The sequence below is a fragment of the Phocoena sinus genome, chromosome 17 (assembly GCF_008692025.1).
Source record: "Phocoena sinus isolate mPhoSin1 chromosome 17, mPhoSin1.pri, whole genome shotgun sequence".
Lineage (NCBI taxonomy): Eukaryota > Metazoa > Chordata > Mammalia > Artiodactyla > Phocoenidae > Phocoena > Phocoena sinus.
This window is the reverse complement of record NC_045779.1, coordinates 18142830-18165792: the sequence shown is the minus strand read 5'-3', so window position 1 is coordinate 18165792 and position 22963 is coordinate 18142830. Positions and strand designations below refer to the sequence as shown.

General features: G+C 43.2%; 1 protein-coding gene and 1 long non-coding RNA gene across 4 annotated transcripts in view; both read right to left on the bottom strand.

The window, feature by feature from the left end:
* Positions 1-725: 725 nt before the first annotated feature.
* On the bottom strand, positions 726-16680 carry LOC116742310. 2 transcript variants are annotated; one of them, XR_004346415.1, is made up of 4 exons: positions 12484-16680; positions 8305-8397; positions 6331-6443; positions 726-3512 (listed from the first exon to the last, which is right to left on the bottom strand). It is a non-coding gene; the product is annotated as an uncharacterized LOC116742310 (long non-coding RNA). The 2 variants fall into 2 exon arrangements; XR_004346416.1 differs by lacking the exon at positions 8305-8397.
* A 388-nt stretch (positions 16681-17068) lies between these two features.
* LY96 (lymphocyte antigen 96) overlaps positions 17069-22963 on the bottom strand; it is a 31211-nt gene continuing 25316 nt past the window's right edge. For both annotated transcript variants that reach the window (XM_032610126.1, XM_032610127.1), the window contains 2 exons: positions 17870-17922; positions 17069-17238 (listed from right to left, as the gene is read on the bottom strand). In XM_032610126.1, coding sequence (XP_032466017.1) covers positions 17140-17238; positions 17870-17922 — 152 coding nt within the window. In that variant the 3' untranslated portion in view covers positions 17069-17139. The remainder of the gene's footprint in view (positions 17239-17869; positions 17923-22963) is intronic.

The window sequence follows — 22963 nt, the reverse complement described above, 5'->3', positions numbered from 1 at the left end:
GACACTTACCAGGTGTCCCACCGATTTAACTCAATTCTGACACCATCTACCTGGAGATAGCCTCAGATGCCACAGGTTAGTAGCCAAGTCCCACCAGACTCACCCGCTTCAGATGCCAGTCCTCCGTCCAGCTTGTTATCTGTGCTTCTGATCAACTGGCTGTAAATCGGAAGTTCCCACAAGCTCCACCTCAGGTTTGATTGATTTGCTAGAATGGCCCACGGAACTCAGGAAACCAGTCTACTTACTAGATTAACAGCTTATAACAAAGGATATTAAAGGATACGAATGAGCAGCCAGATGAAGAGATACATAGGGTGAGGTCCCCAGTGCAAGAGCTTCTGTCCCCGTGGAGTGTAAGGCCCGGAATGTAGCTACATTCACCAACCTGGAAGCTCTCAGAACCCCTTCCTTCGGCGTTTTTATGGCGGCTTATTTATGCAGGCGTGATTGATTAAATCATTGGCCATTGGCCAACCTCCAGCCCCTCTCCCCCCTCTCCCATCCCTGGAGATCAGGGGGTGGGACTGAAATTTCCAACCCTCCAATCACATTCCCCTGGCAACAAGCCCCTAACCTTAGATCCTTTCCAAAAGTCACCTCATTAACATAAACTCAGGTGTGGTTGAAAGGGGTTTGTTATGCCTATCTATCAAGGCATCTTAATTGCTCTTAACACTTAGGAAATGCCAAGGATTTTAGGAGCTCTGTGCCAGAAATGAGAGTAGAGAATGAATTAAGGCAACCACAAGTGGTTTGGTCTGGCTGGAGTGTCAAGTGTGACACCAGAAATAACAAGAGGCAGTCAGAGACCCGATCTCTTCAGTCATGCATGCGTTCAACAAATATTTATTAAGGTCGTACTATGTGTCAGGCATGGGGATAGATGATGAGGACACAATGGTCAGCAAAAATAGATATGGTCCCTGCTCTTGTAGAGATTACAGTCTGGTGGGATAGATGGACATCAATCAAGTAATTACACTAATTAATGTAGTGTATACATTAACCCTGACTAATTAATGCAGTCAGGGTTGGGTGTTATGCCACAGGGACCACTAGGTGTCCCCATATCCATTCACTCCATCTATAGGAACAGATCTCCAGGTTCACTGCCAGGCATATGACAACCAAAATAAAGGCTACTTTTCCCAGCTTCCCTTACAGCTAGATGTGGCCACATGACCAACTTCTGATCAGTAAGAGGTGAGTAAAAGTAATAATTGGAACTCCTGAGTCATACACTTAAAAGGAGTGATTGTGCCCTCCCTTCCCTCCTTCTCCCTTCCACCGCCTGGAATGTGAGATGGTGGTGAATCATCTTAGAGCGGGCTGGTAAGCAACAACCTAGAGATGTCTGGGCTCGCGACAGAACAGAGCCTCCAGACAAGTCCTCGGCTTCTTAGGCACACAGTGTATTTCGAGCGAAAAATAAACTTCTATCACATTAATGTCACCAGAGTCTCTGTTTCACCAGCAGATCCATGTCCTATCTAATACATATTCTAAAAGGAAGAGAGTTCTCCGAGAAGACACAGTAAAGGGTCATGACCTATGCTTATTTGAAGAGTTGAGGTGAGAGCTTAGATTGATGGATGGGTGGACTTAACCAGCTGGGGGGTGGGGTGGGTAGGAGTGGCCTGGGGGAGGCTTGTTTAAAAAACTGAAAGAAGACCACTGTAGCTGTAGAGCATAAAGGAAAAGTGTGTAAGAATGATGGTGGGAGCTGGCACTGGGTTTGGAGAGCTTGAAAGCTGTATCAGAGATGTCAATCTTTAGTCTGAGAACAGTGGGAAACCATTAAAACGTTCTAAGCAGGAGAATAAGATGATCAGATTTGTGTTTCAAACACACTGCTCTAGCTGGGATTAATGTTAAGCTCATGTCTGGATAATACTGCAGTAGTTGAGGGAATTCCCTGGCAATCCAGTGGTCAGGACTCTGCACTTTCACTGCCATGGCCGGAGTTCAATCCCTGGTCAGGGAACTAAGATCCCCTCAAGCAGTGCGGGGCAGCCCAAAAAAGAAAAAAAAAAAAAAAATTGCAGTGGTTGAGAGAGAAATTATGGTGTCTTTCCTAGTGTTGCAACCCCTGTGAGCCCAGGGCACTGGCACAAGACTGTTGTTTGTAGTAGACAACATGAACAAGCTACAACTGCTTGCAGTAACAGTGAAAGAGTCTCACAAGCATCTGCTGATCCAAAAAAGAAAAAGGACAGAGGTCAAAGAACACGTGCAGTAGAATTTCATTCATATGGTTCAAAAGCAAGCACAACTAGTCTACATCAACTCTAAGGTGCCACTAATTGTAAAACACGCCATTATTTTATATTATTGTATTTATATTTTATACTTCTTCTAGGAAAGAAAAAACGTGCTGCCAATGAAACCTTGACAAGCCATCATCAGAAGCATGTCTCCACTTCAGATATGCTCAAATATAAAAAAAAGAGAACTTCTTGGATTCACTAAAGTGAGATATATCGTCTAGTGATTCATCATACATAGGTGGTAAAACGAAAAAGAAAAGCAAAACCGTTATCACAGAAATCAGGATAGTGGTTACTTCTTGGAGAGAGGGCTGCTTTTGTAACCAAGGAAGGGCACACAGGAGCGGAGAGGGTTCTGGAGAGCAACAGTGTTGTTGAGTAGTTTACGATCATTCCTTAAACTGTGTACAGAGTTTGTACATTTTTTTTTTTTGCATGCCTGCTGTATCTCACAAGCAAGCAAGCAAGAAAAAGACCTAGAAGAGTGGTTTGAAAGATGGAGAAGTAGAACTAAATGGAGAGATGTGATAGGTGGGAAGGGGTGAGGACAAAGAATCTGAGGCTGCAGAGTGATGGAAAGGTAAGAGGGGACAAGCCTAGAAGCAGGAAGACCAGTTAAGCAGAGAGAGAGATCTAAGCCCGGCCTAGGTAGCAGCCTGAGAATAGAAGCAAGAGAGCAAATGGGAAACATGCCTGAGATTTAAAATAACCTGGACTTGGATCTGACTCAATACTTTGGTTGATTGAATTATCTTGATTATCATCCTCATAGCCATCATTTGTGGAGAGATTACTGCATCTCAGGCACTGGCACCTTACATGCATTGGCTGGCAATCCTCACCATCACCTGAGCTGGTAAATGTTATTATCAGCCGTATTTTAGAGTGGAAAATGGAGGCATAAATCACACAGTTCGCGGCTGAGCCAGGATGCAAAGCCAGGCCTGACCAGTACACCCGGCATTTATTTACCAGTTGCCTGTCACTGGACTCAGGTAGCAGAATAGCTTTTCTCTTGTGTCTTGCGCACAAAGATTGTGTTACTGGGCACCGTGCTCTACCCAACCTTCAAAATGAGGCAACTTGATCCACTGAGATCTTCTTCCATCCTTCAGTCACTCCGTGCTGAGTCTTTCTACTGTTTCCAGTGGAGAAAGACTCCTGGGTCAGCCTCTGGGCTCACCCGTAAGTCATGGGGCCAGAAGCACAGTGTGAGGGGCAGGGTCCACCATGCCTCTTCGGCTGTGTAAAGAGGTCAAATGGTAAATTACAACTAATAAATCGAGATTTAGTTTAAGCCATGATATATAAGCAATAGTGGGTGTTTTAGAATGCGTGGTCAAAATCAAAACTACCATGAGGTACCACACCACACCAGTCAGAATGGCCATGATTAAAAAGTTTACAAATAACAAATGCTAGAGAGGGTATGGAGAAAAGGGAAGCCTCTTACACTGTCGATGGGAATGTATATTGGTGCAGCCACTATGAAAAACAGTATGGAGGTTCCTCAGAAAACTAAAAATAGAACTACCATATGATCCAGCAATCCCACTCCTGGGCATATACCCAGACAAAATTATAACTCAAAATACATGCACTCCTATGTTCATAGCAGCACTGTTTACAATAGCCAAGACATGGAAACAACCTAAATGTCCATCAACAGATGAATGGATAAAGATGTGGTACATATATACAATGGAATATTACTCAGCCATCAAAAAGAATGAAATCATGCCATTTGCAGCAACAAGGATGGACCTAGAGATTATCATACTACGCGAAGTAAGTCAGAAAGAGAAAGACAAAGACCATATATCACTTTTATGCGGAACCTAAGATACAACACAAATCAACATATCTACAAAGTAAAAACAGATTCACGTATATAGAGAACAGACTTGTGGTTGCTAAGGGGGAGGGAGGCAGAGAGGAGGGGAGGATTGGAGTTTGAAATTAGCAGAGGCAAATCTGTTCTCTATATAGGACAGATTAACAACGAGGTGTCCTACTGTATATATAGCACAGGGAACTATATTCAATATCCTCTGACAAACCACAATGGAAAAGAATACAAAAAAGAATATATATATGTATAACTGAGTCACTTTGTTCTGCAGAAGAAATTAATACAACATTGTAAATCAACTATACTTGGATAAAATTTTAAAAGTAAAATAAAAATAGAATGCATGGTTATAGACAGTGGATACTCCTTAAAATGGGAAAAATAACAGTGCTTATCTCAAAAAAAAAATACAAGTCAAATGATGCTGTTTGAACCCTCTGATTCCGTGCTGCTGTTCCTGGGGGCTTATTAAGGATGGGAACTGGTTCAGGAAACTGGTTCTTCCATTAAATTAGAACAAAATCTTTTCCTGTAGAAAATCCCCAGAGGATGAGTGGATCAGGAAATGTGCTCACTTCCCCCAAAAGGCCATGAAGATAAAAAAGTTCTAATAAACAACAAACAGCCATGTAGGAAAGGAGATGGGGGATTGCTGAAAGAAAAGGGGAAGGATGACAAAGGCAAATTCATCATTTGCCCTTCACGATTTAGCAGAGCCTGCTCCAAGAATAGGCTGACTTTCTTAGTAAGGCTTTCCTGGTCTTTGTTATTGATCATACAACACCAAAAAATATTCGGGACAGCTTCCTGCTTATGGTTAGTAAGGAAGTGGTTTTTCTCACATGCAGAACACCCTTTTTGTTTAGATTACACTGCCTTACTAATTTGGAAAAGGTGTCCCTAATACATGGCAAAATTTTTGATGGATGCCCTGTCAAGGTGTGTCATCCACATTCAGTAACCATTAAGTGACCTGTTCTAGGATTTTGTCAAACATTGGCTGGGAAGGTGAGCTGATGTCTTTGTGAATGCTGACGTTCAATTTCCTGTCATGGAGTTGTTCTGGACATCTTCCACTCACCCCTCCCTTCTCCGCCCTGCTCTGTGCCCTGGGGGCTGACCTGTAAGGATGAAGCTTGCTTCCACGCCTTCTGGTTCCACTGGGTTCAGCCAGCGGGGACCCCAGCAGGAGATCTGAGGGAGGGAGCAGAGTGAAGTCCCTCCCTGTGGGGTTACTTCTGGCTAGTCTAGCTGCATAAAGGATGTAGGGGATGTCCGCTTCCGTTAGACAGACCCTCTACCTCCCAGTTCCTGTACATGGTCCCCTACCCCTGACCTAAAGCAATAATGGAGTTCCTCTGCTCCTAGCCCTGGTGTCCTGCACTAATCTTCATGGTTTCCCCACACCTGGGCCTCGGTAAACTCTTTCTTTACTAAAGGCTCCTTAAATTATCCTAATTTAAATGTGTCATGTTTTCTGCTGCGACCCTGACTGACACAGTAATAATAACTTACAGCTAAGAGCTTTTAAAGTTTCTCATTAATTTATTTGTACTTGGTTTACTCTTTCTGAAGTTGTTTTTTTTAAAAAAAAAAAACAATAGACCATGGACACCATGCAAATGTCCATGTTTGATTTTGAGTCACCAAGCTGCAAGTGGAAATGAACAATCTCTTTATTCTTGTCACTGGCATTTTTTTTGTACCCTTTGTGTTTTTGTTTTCATTTTCACCTGTTGTTCTTTGAGAGATTTTTATTGTTAGGTAGTGTTAGGGCATGAAGCCACTCTTTCGCATTTGATCTTTGCTTGATTCACTTTTTAATCCTCTAATTTCTGGACTGACAAGCCTGTGAAGGCCCTGCAGCCAGGGAAGTGTTTTCTATTTGTATCCTCCATGCACAGCACCTGGCACAGAATAGAACTCAGGGCAGATATTTTGAATGAAAGGAGAATCATATCTATTCTTGCGCACGGTTATTAGGGAACAAAGATCATCAGACAGTACTCTTCTGAGAGAGATGAAGAGGTGTGTCTGGGTAGAAGGCAAAGCGTATAAGAGCTTGATCAGGGACAGTCAGAAGCTGAGATGCTCACAGACTTACATTGCCTTATAATTTCCCTTTAAAAATTCAAAGATGACCACTTTTTCTTCCCTCTGAGCAAATTATCCCTCTTAAACAGTCATGAGTTAACCACATTAACTTACTTTTAACAAAAAGAAGAAGAAATGGCTTCTGTCTCATACATTTCAGCCGTCTTGTACCCAGTGGGTTGTCAACTTGAAGGATTTCTTTTACATTCCTAATATTCCACTATTCTCTGTGAACAAAAATTTAATTTAAAATGGAAAGTGAGGGTTTGGGTTCATGTCTAATTTTTGACTCACATTATATAAACTCTCTATGCTCTAAGAACATAAAACACCCAAGATAAAATTAGAAAGTAATAGAATTCTTTAAGAGGGTAAATCATGTTTTAGGTTTTCCTGTTTCATCAAGCCATGGCCTTTAGAGATGATCCAGTCCAAACCTGTCACTTGGCAGGTGAGGATGATAAAGCCTGAGGTCAGATGCGTGATAGATCCAGGTCTGGGATCAATGTTTCCTGGCTTCCATCAGCAAACCAACTAGAGCGAGGGCTCTGTGCACCGGGACTAGTCCAGTGACAGAGAACTCTGCCCACCTGGTCATGACCCAGTCATGATCTGAAGCCCACCCAGTGGCTGACAGGCACTGGCCAGACCCTGGAGCTGGCACAGCAGTACAAGCAGTAGTGACTGGTGACAGACAGAGGGCACTGACATAAAAAAGAGGCCTGAAAAACAAACGATCCAGTTGAAAAATGGGCAGAAGATCTGCATAGACATTTTTCTATAGAAGACATACAGATTGCCAACAGGTACAATGAAAAGATGCTCAACACCACCAATCAAAGGGAAAAGCAAATCAAAACCACAATGAGATGTCACCTCAGATCTGTTAGAAGGGCTATTACCACAATGACAAAAAATAACAAGTATGTTGGAGAGAATGTAGAAAAAAGGGAAACCTTGTGCCCTGTTGATGGGAATGTAAATTGATGCAGCTTCTATAGAAAACAGTATGGAGGGTCCTCAAAAAATTAAAAATAGAACTACCGTATGATCCAGCAATTTCACTTCTGGGTATTTATCTGAAGAAAACCAAAATACTAACGTGAAAAGATATATGATCCCCAATGTTCATGGCAGCGCTATTTTACAATAAATACTCAAGACATGGAAACAGTCTAAGTGTCTGTCAATGAATGAATGGATAAAGAAGATATAAGATATATATATGTACACACACACACACACATAGATGTATACAATGGAATATTATTTTTCTATAACAAAGAAGGAAATCTTGCCATTTGTGAAAATATGGATGGACTTGGAGGGCATTATGCTAAGTGAAATAAGTCAGACAGAGAAAGCCAAATATGATAGATATGATCTCTTTTATATGTGGAATCTAAACAAAAACAAAAACCAAGCTTATAGATACATTGAGCAGATTGGTAGTTACCAGAGGCCGGGTGTGGAAGGTAAGAGAAATAGGTGAAGGGGGTCAAAAGTTAAAAAAATATATGTATATATATGAAAATGAAGATTAAAAAAAAAGCAGCCTAGAGGCTCTGATTTCCACTCTAAAGCACTGGAAATTTCCATCTTTGAGTAGTTTATAAAAGAAAACATGGGACTTCTCTGGTCGTCCAGTGGTTAAGAATCCGTCTTCCAATGCAAGGCACGTGGGTTCGATCCCTGGTCAGGGAACAAAAATCCCACATGCTGCGGGGCAACTAAGCCCGCATGCCGCAACTACTGAGCCTGCACGCTCTGGACCCCGCACGTCACAACTAGAGAGCCCACCCACCGCAACCACTGGGCCCGCACTCTCTGGAGCCTGTGCACCACAACGAGAGCCCGTGCGCCACAACAAAAACATCCCACACACCACAATGAAGATCCCACGTGCCGCAACTAAGACCCAACACAGCCAAATAAATAAATAAATATAAAATTATTTTAAAAAGAAAAAACTGTCAATATATTGTGATTACTATATTATATAAAAAAAGAAAACATGGAAGTGGGACGTTAAGGGAGACAAATAATATTTATGGTAAACCTACCATGTTCCAAGTTCTCTCATCTTACCTGAGTACTATACTCTTTTTGGAACACACTGGGGCTCTTGTGTAAAAGAGCAGAATTCTGAGTGAGTCCACATCTCAACTTCTGTTAGTTTAACTAAATAAGTATAATGCCAATGCCCGTTTATTTCTTTTTTCAAATTAATTTAAAAATTTTTATTTACAGATCATTTAAAATAAATTTTTAATTTCAGAATTTAGTTTTAAATTTACAGAAAATTTGCAGGAATGGTTAAATTCTTGTATACCTAGATTAACCAATTTTTAATATTTTACTAATTTGCTTTATAATTCTCTCTGCATATGTGTGTGTATGTGTACATATATAAAATATGTTTGTGCATATATATTTTTTCTTCTAAACCACTCAAGAGTAGATTATATACACCATGCCCCTTTACCTTTTATAAACAAGGATATTCTCTTACATATGGTATAATTATTAAAATCAAGAAATTTAATAAGGAATTTGAATTTAATATGTAGTCCACATTTCATCTCAATTGTCCTAATAATTTCCTTTATAAACAATTTTTGTCTGGGCTAGGATCCAAAGAAGGATTACTTATTTCATTTAGTTGCCATGTCTCAGCCTTTCTTTGTCTTTCATGACATGGCATTTGGCAAGAAAACAGTTATTTTATACAACAGTCTTCAATTTGTGTTTCTTTAATGTGTCCTCATGATAAGTTCAGTGCATTTTGCCTGCAATGCTAGATGAATGGCATTGTGTCCTTTTCAAGGAGTCCTATCGGGAGACACACGATGTCCACTTACACTTTATTGGTGATGTTAACTGCGACTGCTTTGTGAAGGTGTTTTCTCGTTTCTCCACTCGATAGTTATTACTTTTCCTGTTGTAATTAATAAGTAACGGTGGAGGATACTTTGGGTAAACACTTCCTTTCTCTTCAGACTTTCCCTCCCTAGACGTAGCATCCATTAATGATGCTTTTTTTTTTTTTCATTGATGATTCTTGCCTGAATAAAACTTCACTGTGATGGTTAAAATCTGGTAATTTTGTAACTCCATTATTCCTTCTAACTTCATTACTAGTTGGTATTCTACTGTAAGAAAGAATACTCCCTTCTCTCCTGTTTCTTTATTCTTTTATTTACTTACTTGTACACCTCTAAAGACTCTTCATATTTTAATAGATAATAATCTATTACTGTTCTTATATATTTTGATGCACTAAATGACCTGGTTTTGGACAGTGAACATTTCAAACCAGCTTTTGAGTGTTTTTTTCTTTGTTTGTTTTTGGGGTTTTTTGTGGTACGCGGGCCTCTCACTGTTGTGGCCTCTCCCGTTGCGGAGCACAGGCTCCGGACGCTCAGGCTCAGCGGCCATGGCTCACGGGCCCAGCCGCTCCGCGGCATGTGGGATCTTCCCGGACCAGGGCACGAACCCGTGTCCCCTGGATTGGCAGGCGGACTCTCAACCACTGCGCCACCAGGGAAGCCCATGGGTTCTATTTTATAGAGACTGACCAGGGAAGGACTCTCTGAAGAAGTTATATTTGAGCAGAAAATTTAATGGAAAGAATGAATAAATTATGTAAATATCTGGAAGACATTTCATGCTCAGGGAAGGATGATTGCAAAGATCAGAGATAAAAATGTGTTAAACATTTTGGAGGAAAAGTAAGGGGATAGTGTGGCCAGCACCAAATGAAAGATGCCAACAGAAGTAGGCCATGAAGTTGGAAGGGTGGACTTTGGGGACCAGAAGATGCCAGGTCTTATGGGCCAAATGGTAGGATTTCATTCTAAGGATGATTAGATGGGCCATTGGAGGGTGTGGGGAATGAGAGACAAGAGTAGAAGAGTAGATGTCCATTGTAGGGGCGTCCCTGGTGGCGCAGTGGTTGAGTCCGCCTGCCGATGCAGGGGACACGGGTTCGTGCCCCGGTCCGGAAAGATCCCACATGCCGCGGAGCGGCTGGGCCCGTGAGCCATGTCCGCTGGGCCTGCGCGTCCGGAGCCTGTGGTCCGCAACGGGAGAGGCCACAGCAGTGAGAGGCCCGCGTACTGCAAAAAAAAAAAAAAAAAAAAAAAAAAGAGGGCAAAGGACAGCCCAGCAATGCAGCGCTGCCCCCTGCCTCACCTCCGACGACTCTCTCCCTCTCACTTTTTAACTCCCAGCTATACCTGAAAAGAAGAGGAGAAACCTAAGCCTGGAGCCAGACTGTCAGGATCCAACCCCAGCTCTGCCACTTACTAGGTGTATAACCTTGAATAAGTTACTTTAATTTTCTGTGCTTCTTCTCTATCTTCCTCACCTGTAAAATGGTGATAATACTAGTACATATCTCTTAGATTGCTGTAAGGATTAAATGCTTTATTACTTGCAAAATGCCTAGAAAAGTGGCCACCATCTGGCATGAGAAGCATCAGTAACTATTAGACGTTCTCAACATCTGGAATATGCTGCATCTCTCTCACCTCTCCACCTGGCACCTGCTCTTTCCTATGCCTGGAATATAGCACTTGGATTAATTTCAAACTCATCCTCCAACTCTCAGCCTCCATGTCACTGCCTCCAGGAGATCTTTTCCCATCCCCTAGACTAGATTCAATTCTCCTCTTGTCTCTTGCCCCACCACTCTATTCTTCTCCTCCAACAATGACCCCCCATCGTATTTTCCAATAATCACTTGTTTTGTTGTTCGATTTTCTTACTAGACCAAAAATTCTGTGAAGGGAGGAGCTATTCTTGTTTGTCTTGTTTACCTCCACATCTTCTAGGCCTAGCACAGTGCCTGGAAAAAAATAGGCATTAAATAAACGCTGAAGAAGTCTATTCATCTAGCAACCTTCTAATATTAGCAAAAGTCCCCAAAGCAGAGAGTGTAGTAACCAAGCATCAGAACCATGTTATGACTTTCTTGGGTCCTAGTGCTTTTGCTTTCATGGGCCCCCTTTCTGCTTCAAAAATACGTATATTAAAAAGTATATTTTAGGGACTTCCTGGTGGTCCAGTGGTTACAACTCCGCACTCCCAATGCGGAGGCCCGGGTTAAATGCCTGGTCAGGGAACTAGATCCCACGTGCTGCAACTAAGAGTTTGCATGTCACAACCAAAGATCCCACGTGCCACAACTAAAGGAGGCTGCATGCCACAACTAAAGATCTCATATGTCACAACTAAAAGGATCCGCATGCCACAACTGAAGATCCCACACGAGGCAACGAAGATCCCATGTACCACAACTAAGACCCAGAGCAGCCAAATAAATAAACAAATAAAACTTTTTTTAAAGTATATTTTAGGGGGTTTCCCTGGTGGCGCAGCGGTTGAGAGTCCCCCTGCCGATGCAGGGGACACGGGTTCATGCCCCAGTCCGGGAGGATCCCACATGCTGTGGAGCAACTAGGCCCGTGAACCATGGCCACTGAGCCCGCACGTCCGGAGCCTGTGCTCCACAACGGGAGAGGCCACAGCAGTGAGAGGCCCACGTACCGCAAAACAAAAAAACAAACAAAAAAAAACAATAAAGTATATTTTATAATTGACTTGGCATAAAGATGAATATAACCCAGACTAGATTCATTATTATATATTCATTGTTATTATATTTGTTTTTTAAATTCTGATTTTAAGAGAAATTAAAAATTTTAAACATTTGCTTCTATTTTTATAACATTTTATATAACAAAAAACAGTGCTTGTAAAAAAATTCACACAAAGTTGCTAGAGAGCATACAATTTCTAAAAGTGTCCTGGGTTTTTGCTACATTCAGTTTTCTAAGGATGTACTCAAATCAGTGGTAAAATGCAGACATTATGTGATATTTTATGATCTTTGGTAAAACTACTCTCATTATTTTGTCTCCTCACAGTATTAACTCTGATATCCACTTGGTGTAGGGTCTGCTATCACTAGGATGTGAGAAAAACATTGAGGCTTGATCTACATGAGGCAAGTATCTCCAACTGACAGTCAGAGCCCCTTAGCCCCCCATCCCCACTTCATATCATGTATCTACACAGCAAGGCAGGGTAAGAGCTCAATGGCCTCCAATCTGGGGTCTCGAAACCCTCCTCCTCAATCAGGCAAGAAGTAAACATTTGGGGGCAAAGGTGGAAACTGAGGCCATCTCTGCAGGAACCTGAGTGGCCTTGCTGTGGTGTGGTCAGGCCAGTGACCCTTAGCATTTAAACAGCTAATCCACTTACCACTAAGTAGATCCCACTGGTTGGTTGATGATGGCTGCTGATGTGGTGGCTCCTCCCCAAAAACATAAAAAGAAAAGAGGGTTCGGGGTCAACACTGAAGGGGGAGGGGCAATTTAAAAACATTTTTGAGGGCCTTAAGCACTGTGCCCACTATGCCTAATAGATAAGTTGCCCCACAAGTATCAGCAATGGAAGGGCTAAAGCAATGGAAAAAACAAACACAAACTGTAGATACAGAGAACAGAGTAGCGGCTACCAGAGAGGGGTGGGGAGAGGGTGAAATGGTAAAGGGGATCAACCATACGGGGACAGATGGAAACTAAATCTTTGGTGGTGAGCCTGCTGCAGAAGTAGACATATAATGATGTACACATGAAATATACAACTTTATAAATCAATGCCACCTCAATTTTTTAAAATTAAATTTAAAAAAAAAGCAATGGAAAAAGTGAGAAGGGAGCAAAGGGAGTTACAGAATCTGAAATTAACCTGACTTCTGGGATGAGTCAGACCGTGTAGTTGTAAATCAACGAGAATGCTTTCAGCTGCAAGTAATAGAGTCCTGACTCCAACTCACTAAACCAATAACAGGACTGTCCAGAGGTATGGCAGGGTCTGGCTTAGTTAACTCAATGACTCAACAGTGTCTGCAGAGTTGCAGGTTCTTTCTAGTTCTCTATTCTTCTGTCCACAGCATTGGCTTCATCTAAAGTCTGGCTCCCCTTTGGTCATCAGATGATTGTCAGCAGAAGTGGAGGCAATATCCTCCTTGTTTATATCCAGTGAGCCGGCCAAGGAATTTTAGTATGTTTTTGCCGTTTGACTGAGCCAATTTCAGTCATGTGCCCAACTGGACCAATAATTCCCTGGAGAATACCCCACACTGGCTGATCTAGCAAATCAGGATCCATTCCTGGAGCTAGGGCTGTGGCTATAGCAGAACAACATCAAGGAATAGGGAATGTCTGATAACCCATTCCCCAGCTCTGGAACCCCCTCAAGAGTTCAAAAGTTACAGAATGAGCTATCATACATGAAGTATATAAAAAATATTTACATCAAGTAATAAAAGTATTTCCATTAAGTATAAAAAAGGGTCAAGGGATCTTTTATGCAAGGGAGGATCTTAAAGGAGATTTGTGGAAGTGTTTTTAGAGAAAGCTGTGCTGTGACCCTCAACCCAAACCCCCCCTCTTAAAGGACAAAATGGAGGTGGGTAAGGACCTGCCCTCCTACCTCAAACCTTAGTGAGTGGGGATTGCACAGAGCATTGCAGAGAGCTTAATAAATGACCCCTACATTTGGGTGGCACATGGTTGGAACTGATGCTTAGAAAATTCAGGGGACTCTTTATTGGTGACATTATCAAATCACAGACCTCCACAATGCAAAATCCAAGTCAACACTCAGTCTTCATCTTATTTAACAGATCAGCAGATCAAAATTGTGGAAAGAGTTTCTTCACCTGACTTCCAATAGGCCAGCGTTCCAGGTTTTCCTCTTACCTCCATGGCCACTCCCTCTCTTTTGCTGGCTCCTCCTAAACCTCCCACTCCCCGATGAGGGAGAACCCCAGGGCTCAATCCTTGGACCTCTTACTTTCTCTCTCAACACTCCTCTCTACATGTTGGCAACTTCCAAGTGTCGATCTCCGGCCCAGGAGACCTCTCCTCATTTATCCAGTGCCTTTAGGAAGTCTCCACTTGGATGTCTAATGATATCTCAACATGTCCATAACGAAGTTCTTGGTTTCCCTCCCTAAAACGTGCTCCTCCCTGACTTCCCCATCTCAAGTAATGGCAACTCCATCCTTCCATTTGCTCAAGCAAAAAAGTTGGAATCATCCCTGACTCCACTCTCTGTCTCATATCCTACATACAACCCATCGACAAAAGTAGTTTTGGAGTTGTCTCTACTTACAGAATATATCCACTGTAGGTCACTTCTCACCACCTCCTCCATCATCTTTTACCTGGATTACTTCAAAAGTCTCCCAACTTCCTCCTTCCTTTCCTACTTAGATGATCACAAAAAGCTCCCTAGTTTTTTCCCATGTCTAAGCAGATGGCTGCCAGAATAAGACTTTTTAAAATGTGAGCTGACATCATTCTCCCACATAGACCCCTCCAGGAGCTTTCCATCTCATTCAGAGCAACGGCCAAAGCCCTACCAATGGCCTATCAAACTCTACAGCACGTGCCTACCCACCGCCAACGCGTACACCTCTCTGACCTCATCTCCCCTCACTCACTTCATCTGAACAGCTCCCTGTTCTTCCTTGGCCCCTGGGTCTTTTCATCAGCTGTTCTCTCAGCTACAATGCCTTTACTCCCAGAAAGCCACACGGCCTGCTCCCTCAACTCTTTCAAATATCATCTTCTCAGTGGGGCCTTTCCTGACCACTCTATCTGAAAGCACAACCACCACTACCTCCCCACCCAGGTCCCTACACCCTGCCCTGCTTTATTGTTCTTCATGGCACTTACAAAGCATGCTCAGTTCTAAAGTAATTTAGTTGTCAGTCTCTTCCCACAAAAATATAAACTCAATGAGGGCAGGGATATGTCTTGCCTGGGTTGTTAAATGCTGTATCCCCAGCATCTAGAACAGGGCCTGACATATAGCAGGAGCTCAATAAATACTAGTTGAATGATTGCAGGAATATTGCTTTCTATAGTTAACCTATTATTTGAACATTTTCTAAGAAGAAAATGTGTGTTTATCGATTCAACAAATATGGATTCAGAGCAAATTCAGGCCTAAGTACTATGCTAGGTGCTGGGTCAAGAGTGCTGAGCAAACCTGAGCTGACTACCCTGTCTGGGATCATGGAGTTGAGTCTTGTGACAGATGATTGATATAATGACAAAAGGAGTGTCGAGAACTGGAAGGAAGGGACACAGGTAGACAAAAGCATATCACAAAGAAAGCTGGCCCTGCCTGGATGAGGTAAAGGTGGGTGGAGGAAAGGGATCTGGGGGACCAAGAAAGCCACAGGAGACTGGAAGCCTGGCTCCATGTTATATAGTTTCTGCAGAATTTTACTCAGGGCTGCCTCTGTCCAGTATCAAAAGTGTAAGAGGGGCTTCCCTGGTGGCGCAGTGGTTGAGAGCCCGCCTGCCAATGCGGGGGACACGGGTTCGTGCCCCGGTCCGGGAAGATCCCACATGCCGTGGAGCAGCTGGGCCCGTGAGCCATGGCCGCTGAGCCTGCGTGTCTGGAGCCTGTGCTCCGCAACGGGAGAGGCCGCAACAGTGAGAGGCCCGCGTACCGCAAAAAAAAAAAAAAGTGTAAGAGTTGTGCTTCATGCTACCTGATGATAATTCCCTGGGAAAGTAGCACCTGAGCCAATGAAGATCCACACCTGTTACTGATAAGGGGTAAAGGTCGGGTAATGTGGAGGCATGGGGCTGAGGTAGAGGGAACTGTGTGGGTGAAGGTCCTGGAGTAGGAGGGAGTATGGCACATTCTGGAACACAGAGAGCAAGGGGAGGGTGGTGGGGAAAGGGGCTGGAGAGGGAAAGGGTGGGCAGGGCCTGGCATACTCTCCGAAAGATTCCAGCTTTATCCCGAAAGGCATCAAAAGCCATAGGAAGGGCCTTGTTTGTTTTTGTTTTGTTTTGTTCCATTTGCACTGCAGTGACGTGACAGGACCTGTATTTTGAAAGTATTATTGAAACTACCTTTGTGGAGGATAACTTACCTGAGGTACCTGACCAGGTGCAGGACAATCAGTCAGGAGGCAGCAGAGGAGTCCAGGGGAGAAATGCTGGCAACTTGTCCCAGAGTAGAGGCAGGAAATGGAGAGAAGTCGACCGATTGAAGAGGCTGTATTATGGGCTATGTGTCTATGTGTGCTATGGGCTGAATTGTGAACGTTCAAAATTCACATGCTGAAGCCCTAACCCCCAGTACTTCTGAATGCACCTGGATTTGGAGACAGGGTCTTTAAACAGGTAATTAAGGTAAAATGATGTCACTCAGGGGGGCCCTAAACCAATATGACTGGTGTCCTTATAAGAAGAGGAGACTAGGACACACGCACAGAGGGAAGATAATGTGAAGATACAGGGAGGAGAAGGCCATCTACAAGCCAAGGAGAGAGGGCTCAAAAGGAACCAAATCTGCTGACACTTTGATCTCAGATTTCTAGCCTCCAGAACTGTGAAAAATAAATTTGTTATTTAGGCCACCCAGTCTGTGGTATTTGCTATGGCAGTCCTAGCAAACTAATACACTGTGCAAAAAAAAAATTTAAGTGAAAAGACTTCCCTGATGGAGCCGTGGTTAAGAATCCGCCTGCCAATGCAGGGGACACGGGTTCGAGCCCTGGTCCGGAAGAATCCCACATGCCACAGAGCAACTAAGCCCATGCGCCACAACTACTGAGCCTGCGCTCCAGAGCCCTCGAGCCCCAACTACTGAAGCCCGCACGCCTAGAGCCCGTGCTCCGCAACAAGAGAAGCCACTGCAATGAGAAGCCTGTGCACTGCAACGAAGAGTAGCCCCCGCTCGCCGCAACTAGAGAAAGCCTGCGCGCAGCAAAGAAGACACAACACAGCCAAAAATAAATAAATAAAATAAATAAATTTTTAAAAAAAGATTTTAAATGAAGAATGAAACCTTTGAAAAATAAAAACATATACTCGATTTATTCTAACTGAAATCAGGGTGGTATATGATGGTAAAGTTCAAGCAAAGGAGCCTTTCTTCAGTGTTCCCAGCAATGGCTTCTGTAATACAATTGTATCGTCCCTAAAACGAGTAGCAAGAAATACAAGTAATATAAAATGTTAGATGCTTCTATTTTGTAAGACTTTTATAAGAATTTTATCTTACTAGGAGAAAGCCATTTAAATTGAATTGGTTTTTACTTTCTCAGTTTTCTAGCCTAGCCTATGAAATCTTCAAACATTAGATATAATTTGTAACAAAATAGGTAAAGAATATGCATTATTAATGTTTATCTTAAAATAGTTACCAAAAGTGAAACGTGCAAAATTTCATTGCGTTTCTAATGCAGATATCTAAAATTACATCATTATTATCCATGGAGGCAGTCACTGAGTTATACACAACGGTCCTATAGTGCTTTCACCCAAAGATCATTCAACATATTAACAATGAGCATTACTTTTAGCAAGGTATGTTGGAAGGAAAAAATAAAATTTAAAAAGGGCTTTCTTTGGTGTAAGTTTTCTATTTTTCCATATTCCACAGAAAGAAGAAAGAGCAAAATATCAAAAACCAAAAAGAAGTGAAAAAAAGCCTTGAACATCTTAATCTTGAATAGATATTTTTAGAAGCTGTGAATCGCTTGTTTCAAATTCTTAACACATCTGTTACTGCAAAAGGTTAAGGAAGTACAAAATGACTTGAACAATACCTTAGAAAATCGTATTTCCTTGAAGGAGAATGATATTGTTGTATTCACAGTCTCTACAACCAAAATACAAAATACAAAAAGTTATTGGCTAACATCAGGTGATTTTTTTTGTTTGTAGTCCACAGTGCACCTCTTACAATTTTACTACTGGCAGAAGCAATCCCAAGCAAAATTGTAGAGAAATAATGAATCTTATACCCTGGCTACGATTCTCCTGTGGCTTCCTCTGCCACACTGAGCCCCTCTCAGTATCAGCCTATATCTCATCCCTTAGCGGATACAAACTTGTAAGGCCCACTGGTCTCAATAATGAATGAATGATGAACAAGCTAGTGCTAATATGCTTCATCCCAAGTTACGTATGTGCATATTTATTGTTGCTGCCTCTTAGCAGGGAATGATAAAGAAAAATCTTCCTAAAGGTGGAGGAGAGATTTGGGAGGGCAGCCAGGATACCAAATCTCCTTCCAATCCCACCACCGAGAAGCCTAGCTATGTAGTCACTTGAAATGCACAGCCATGGGCCTGGCCCTGAGGAAGCTGTGGGACAGAGTCAGAAATGCAGGAAAAACTACACTCCACTGACCCAGTCAGAAACAACAAAGGAGTGAACTTACAGGGTAGGGATAGAAAGAGAAATGTTCTGAACCTCTAACAAAAGCAGTATTGACCAAAAATCTTTCTTAAAGTAATATAAATAGTCAAGTGCAAACTGTATTGATTATTTTTCTCCAAGTTAGCTAAAGACAATCCTTACCAGCAAACGAATAGATTATGTCTACATCTATACCTTCATTTCTCACAAATAAGCATTTATTTATTCGCTTCTGGGAGTATTGTTATTAGGGGTACTAATACATTAAGATGTTGGTTCTTGAACTTAGTAAAGTGATCATATCTTCATGATCTTATGATCTTTCATTCAAGGCTAATCCAATTCAAATTTAATAGTTCAACCAATATTTATCGAAAGCCTACTATGTACCAGGGACTGGGGATACAAGGGTTAGTACAATACCATCCTTTCCCTCAAAGAGGTAAAATCTTTTGGGGACACAGACATGCAAAGAAACCATTCCAAATACAGTGTGCAATGAAAAGATGCAGTAAGGATAAAGGCAGGAGAGCATTTTTGTTAAGAGTGATGGCTCTGGGACCTGAACTGCTTGGATTTGAATCCCAGCTCCTCTACTTACTCAGTGTGTGACCTTGGACAAGTCACTTAACTTCTCTGTGCCTCAGTGAAATGAGGCAGTGGATAATAACACCTACCTCATAGGATTATTCTGAGGGTGTCAACTGAAAAAAATGCACAGCCTATAGCTAAGAATTATGCTTTATTCGGTGGACGTACTGAGGACTTAAGCCTGGGAGACAGTCTCTCAGATAGTTCTGAGGCACTGCTCCAAAGAGGTAAGCGAGGAGCCAGAATATATAGAAGTTTTTCCAAAAAAAACTGAGGCAGTCGGAACATCAAAAGATTACTGTAAATTAAAGAAAAACCAGACCTCTCAAGTTCATGAATTTAGCACTTTTCCATGTATGGGAAGATGCAAGAGTCTGGGCTCGCTGAATCATTCCTTGGATGTGCACCTTAACTATCTAGGGCCGGTATCCTGTGTTCTCCATCCTGAAACCCCTCAGAGTCTACCATGGCGGGGGGGGGGGGGGAAGGGAGGGAAGGGAGGAGGCGGCTGCAGTGGCTGAAGCCTTGATGGCCACAACATTCTTTGTTTACTGATATGGCAGGTGACATTCTCTGTCCACAAGGGCTATATAAGTTAATACATGTAAGCGCTCAGAACAAGGCCTGGAACATAGCACTCATTAAATGTTATTAACATTCAAATGTCATTTATTATAACATTAAATGTTACTCCTTTCTAGACCCTCCCTCCCATGGCATCTTGCAAATAATAATGATAATGTTATGAATATTATAGTTGATTTTAATATTATTGTTATCGTGACAGTAGGACCATCATAAAAGATGGGAAGGAAGGCAGGGGGTACATGCCAGGTGGCTGGAAAAAGAGGAGCAAAGGCAGGGAGGTGAAAATCAGTATAGCTTACATGTAGGCCTGCAAGGGGCTCAATGTTATTAAAGCAAAGAAGCAGCCGGGGGCTTCCCTGGTGGCGCAGTGGCTGAGAGTCCGTCTGCCGATGCAGGGGACGCGGGTTTGTGCCTCGGTCCGGGAGGATCCCACATGCCGCGGAGCGGCTGGGCCCGTGAGCCATGGCCGCTGAGCCTGCGCGTCCGGAGCCTGTGCTCCGCAACGGGAGAGGCCACAACAGTGAGCGGCCCGCGTACCGCAAAAAAAAAAAAAAGAAGCAGCAGGAGTGCTAAGAAGTAAACCTGAAGAAGTAAGCGTGAATGCACTCAGGTTCCACACTAAGAGAATGGAGGTGATAGGGAAACATCCAAGGATGTGAAATGGTCAGAGTTTGTTTAGAAAGATGAGTCACATGACTGTATAGTAGCTGGATTTAAGGGGAGCACTGAAAGTCAGGGAGATCCATGAGAGCCCAGGAGGTAGTGACAGTGGTGAAGAGAAAAGGAGGTAAATGCCTCCCGTGACCTCCATCTCAGGTAATCTCCCTCATCATGCTCTGTCTCGTCATCCTGCTGCTTTCCTTGACAGCACTTATCGTAAACTGAATCTTATTTCACTTTCATCTTTATCTTCTTTTGTGACCTAGTTACCATCTTGTTTCCTCCACTGGCCTACAAGCTCCATGAGGACAGGGGCTTTGCTTTGGCCACTTCTGAATTTCCAGCTCTTGGTACTACCTGGTCCCTGCATACCTGGCTCCGAGATCAGCTACATAATTTGCAAGGCTAAGCACAAAATGAAAATGGGAGGGCACTTATTCAGAAAGCACGGGAAACATCCATTAAAGGTACTAAAATATAAAGTCTTTTCCTTTCTTCCATAGTCTCTCTCTCCCTCTCTCTAGACTTGTCATGAGTTTTAAAATTTTTTTCTTTCAATTTTATTGAGATATAATTGACATATAGCACAGAAATTTAAGGTGTACAGCATAATGACTTGACCTACATACACTGCCAAATGATTATCACGGTAATCCATCACCTCATAAAACCAAAAGAAAAGAGAAAGAAAGAAAGAAAAAAATGGTTTTTTTCCTTGTGATAAGAGCTTTTAGGATCTACTCTCTTAGCAACTTACAGATACACCACACAGCAGCGCTAACTACAGTCACTGCCATATTTTTTGTTTCCTATTTAATATATTCAAAATAAAACAAAAATTTTAATCATTAGCATGAATTTTACCACTCCCCTTTATACTGTACAATGCCGACTGTAAACACAAACATCAGAGCATTTAACTCTGAGGCAGAATCACTGAAGTTTTGCAATTTATATTTCGTGGCTCATTCCCAGAAGGTGCCTGAAGCTGGTCAGGAGAAAGTGACCTAAGCCAGGCTCAGGAAGTTTGGAAGGAGGAAGAGAGGGTACCGCAGGCATGAAAGAATCTGAGGGAATGTTCCGTGGCACAGGGTGCAAGGTAAGTGTAGAAGCTCACAGGCACCCAGGGGCTGCTCCACAATGACCTGGGGGTGGGAGTGGGGGGACACCTGTGCAAAGCCTGGGCCTGACAGGGTCGCCCTCCCACATGCTGCCAGATGCCTCATACCCCAGAACGGGGCAAGGAAGCCAAATCGGGCATCTTTCTTTACCACAGGCCTGCAGATCCACAAGTGACCCTCAAAGGTTTGGCAACCTCTGTGCAATACCTCCATGAGCTGCCTGCCGCGGGGGAGACCGTCTGGCCCCCACCTAGTCACCCGCTAAACAGTGCCGCGGTGCTGCCAGCCCAGGTGGGGCGGCCACTGCCATACCCCAGCCCAGACACTGCAGGATACCATGCCTGACCCTGACCCTCCCTGCTCCGGGCCTCCACCAGGGGCACAGGGTGGCAGGTGTCACTGGATGGGATGAGAGGGGAGATGCCAGACAGGGCCCAGGGCACCAGCACGTAATGAGCAGCAGGGAGCCAAGAACCTGTCCAGGGGAGGTGGGCACATACACCACTGTCCCATCACACTTTGTGTACAAAACACACGCTCAAAGATAAAATGACTAAGCATCTCAAGACTGTGATCCCAGAATAGTACACCCCAAATGTGAAGCCCTTCTAAGTATAGGGCCCTGGTTGTGAAGCAAACCCAGTCAGCTTTGTAGGAGGGAGAGAGGGAGGGAGGGAGATGGATGGGACTTGAGTTTGAGGAAGAAATCAAGAATAACTCCCAAGGCACTTCCCTGGTGGTCCAGTGGGCACAGGTTCAATCCCTGGTCAGGGAACTAAGATCCCGCACGCCACACTGCAGCCAAAAAAAAAAAAAGTAACTCCCAAATTTCTATCTGGGGTAACTGCCCAAATGTTCACCAGGTCATGTGGGAAGGAGCTCTAACCTCTTCTGTGGAGTAGCCCTCTTTTTTCAACTGTTTTGTCTTTCTTTCTGAAAAAGACATATCTCCCACTCTCCTCTTATGGGAAGTTAGCTTGAAGCCTCTTGAAGGAGGCAAGAGAGAACCCAGGTAGAGTCAGAGAAAAGGAAGACAGAACCTCAGCTTATGCCCTTCTCTGCGGTTCCCGAAAGGGATCCACGCAGCTCACCAGTGGTCCAGTCCAGGTCTCCTGGCAACTATGCAGGACGCAGGACCCAAGCCTGGGATGGGGTTGCACAGTGTCCCCACAAAAGATATATTCAAGTCCTAACCCCCAGTACCTGTGAATATGGCCTTATTTGAAAATAGGATATTTGCAGACAGTCAAATTAAGATGAAGTAATTAAGGTGGACCCTAATTGAATATGACTGTGTCCTTATGAAAAGGGGAAATTTGGACATGCAGACTGACGTGCATAAAGGGGAGACCACATGAAGGCACAGGAAGAAGAAGGTCATCTACAAGGCAAGAGTCTCCTGGGGCCGTCAGATCCTAGGAGAGAGGCCTGGAACAGATCCTTCCCGAGAGCCTTCAGAGAGAGCACAGCCCTACCAGCACCTTGATCTCAGACTTCTAGCTTACAGAACTGTTAGATGATAAATCTCTGTTGTTCTAA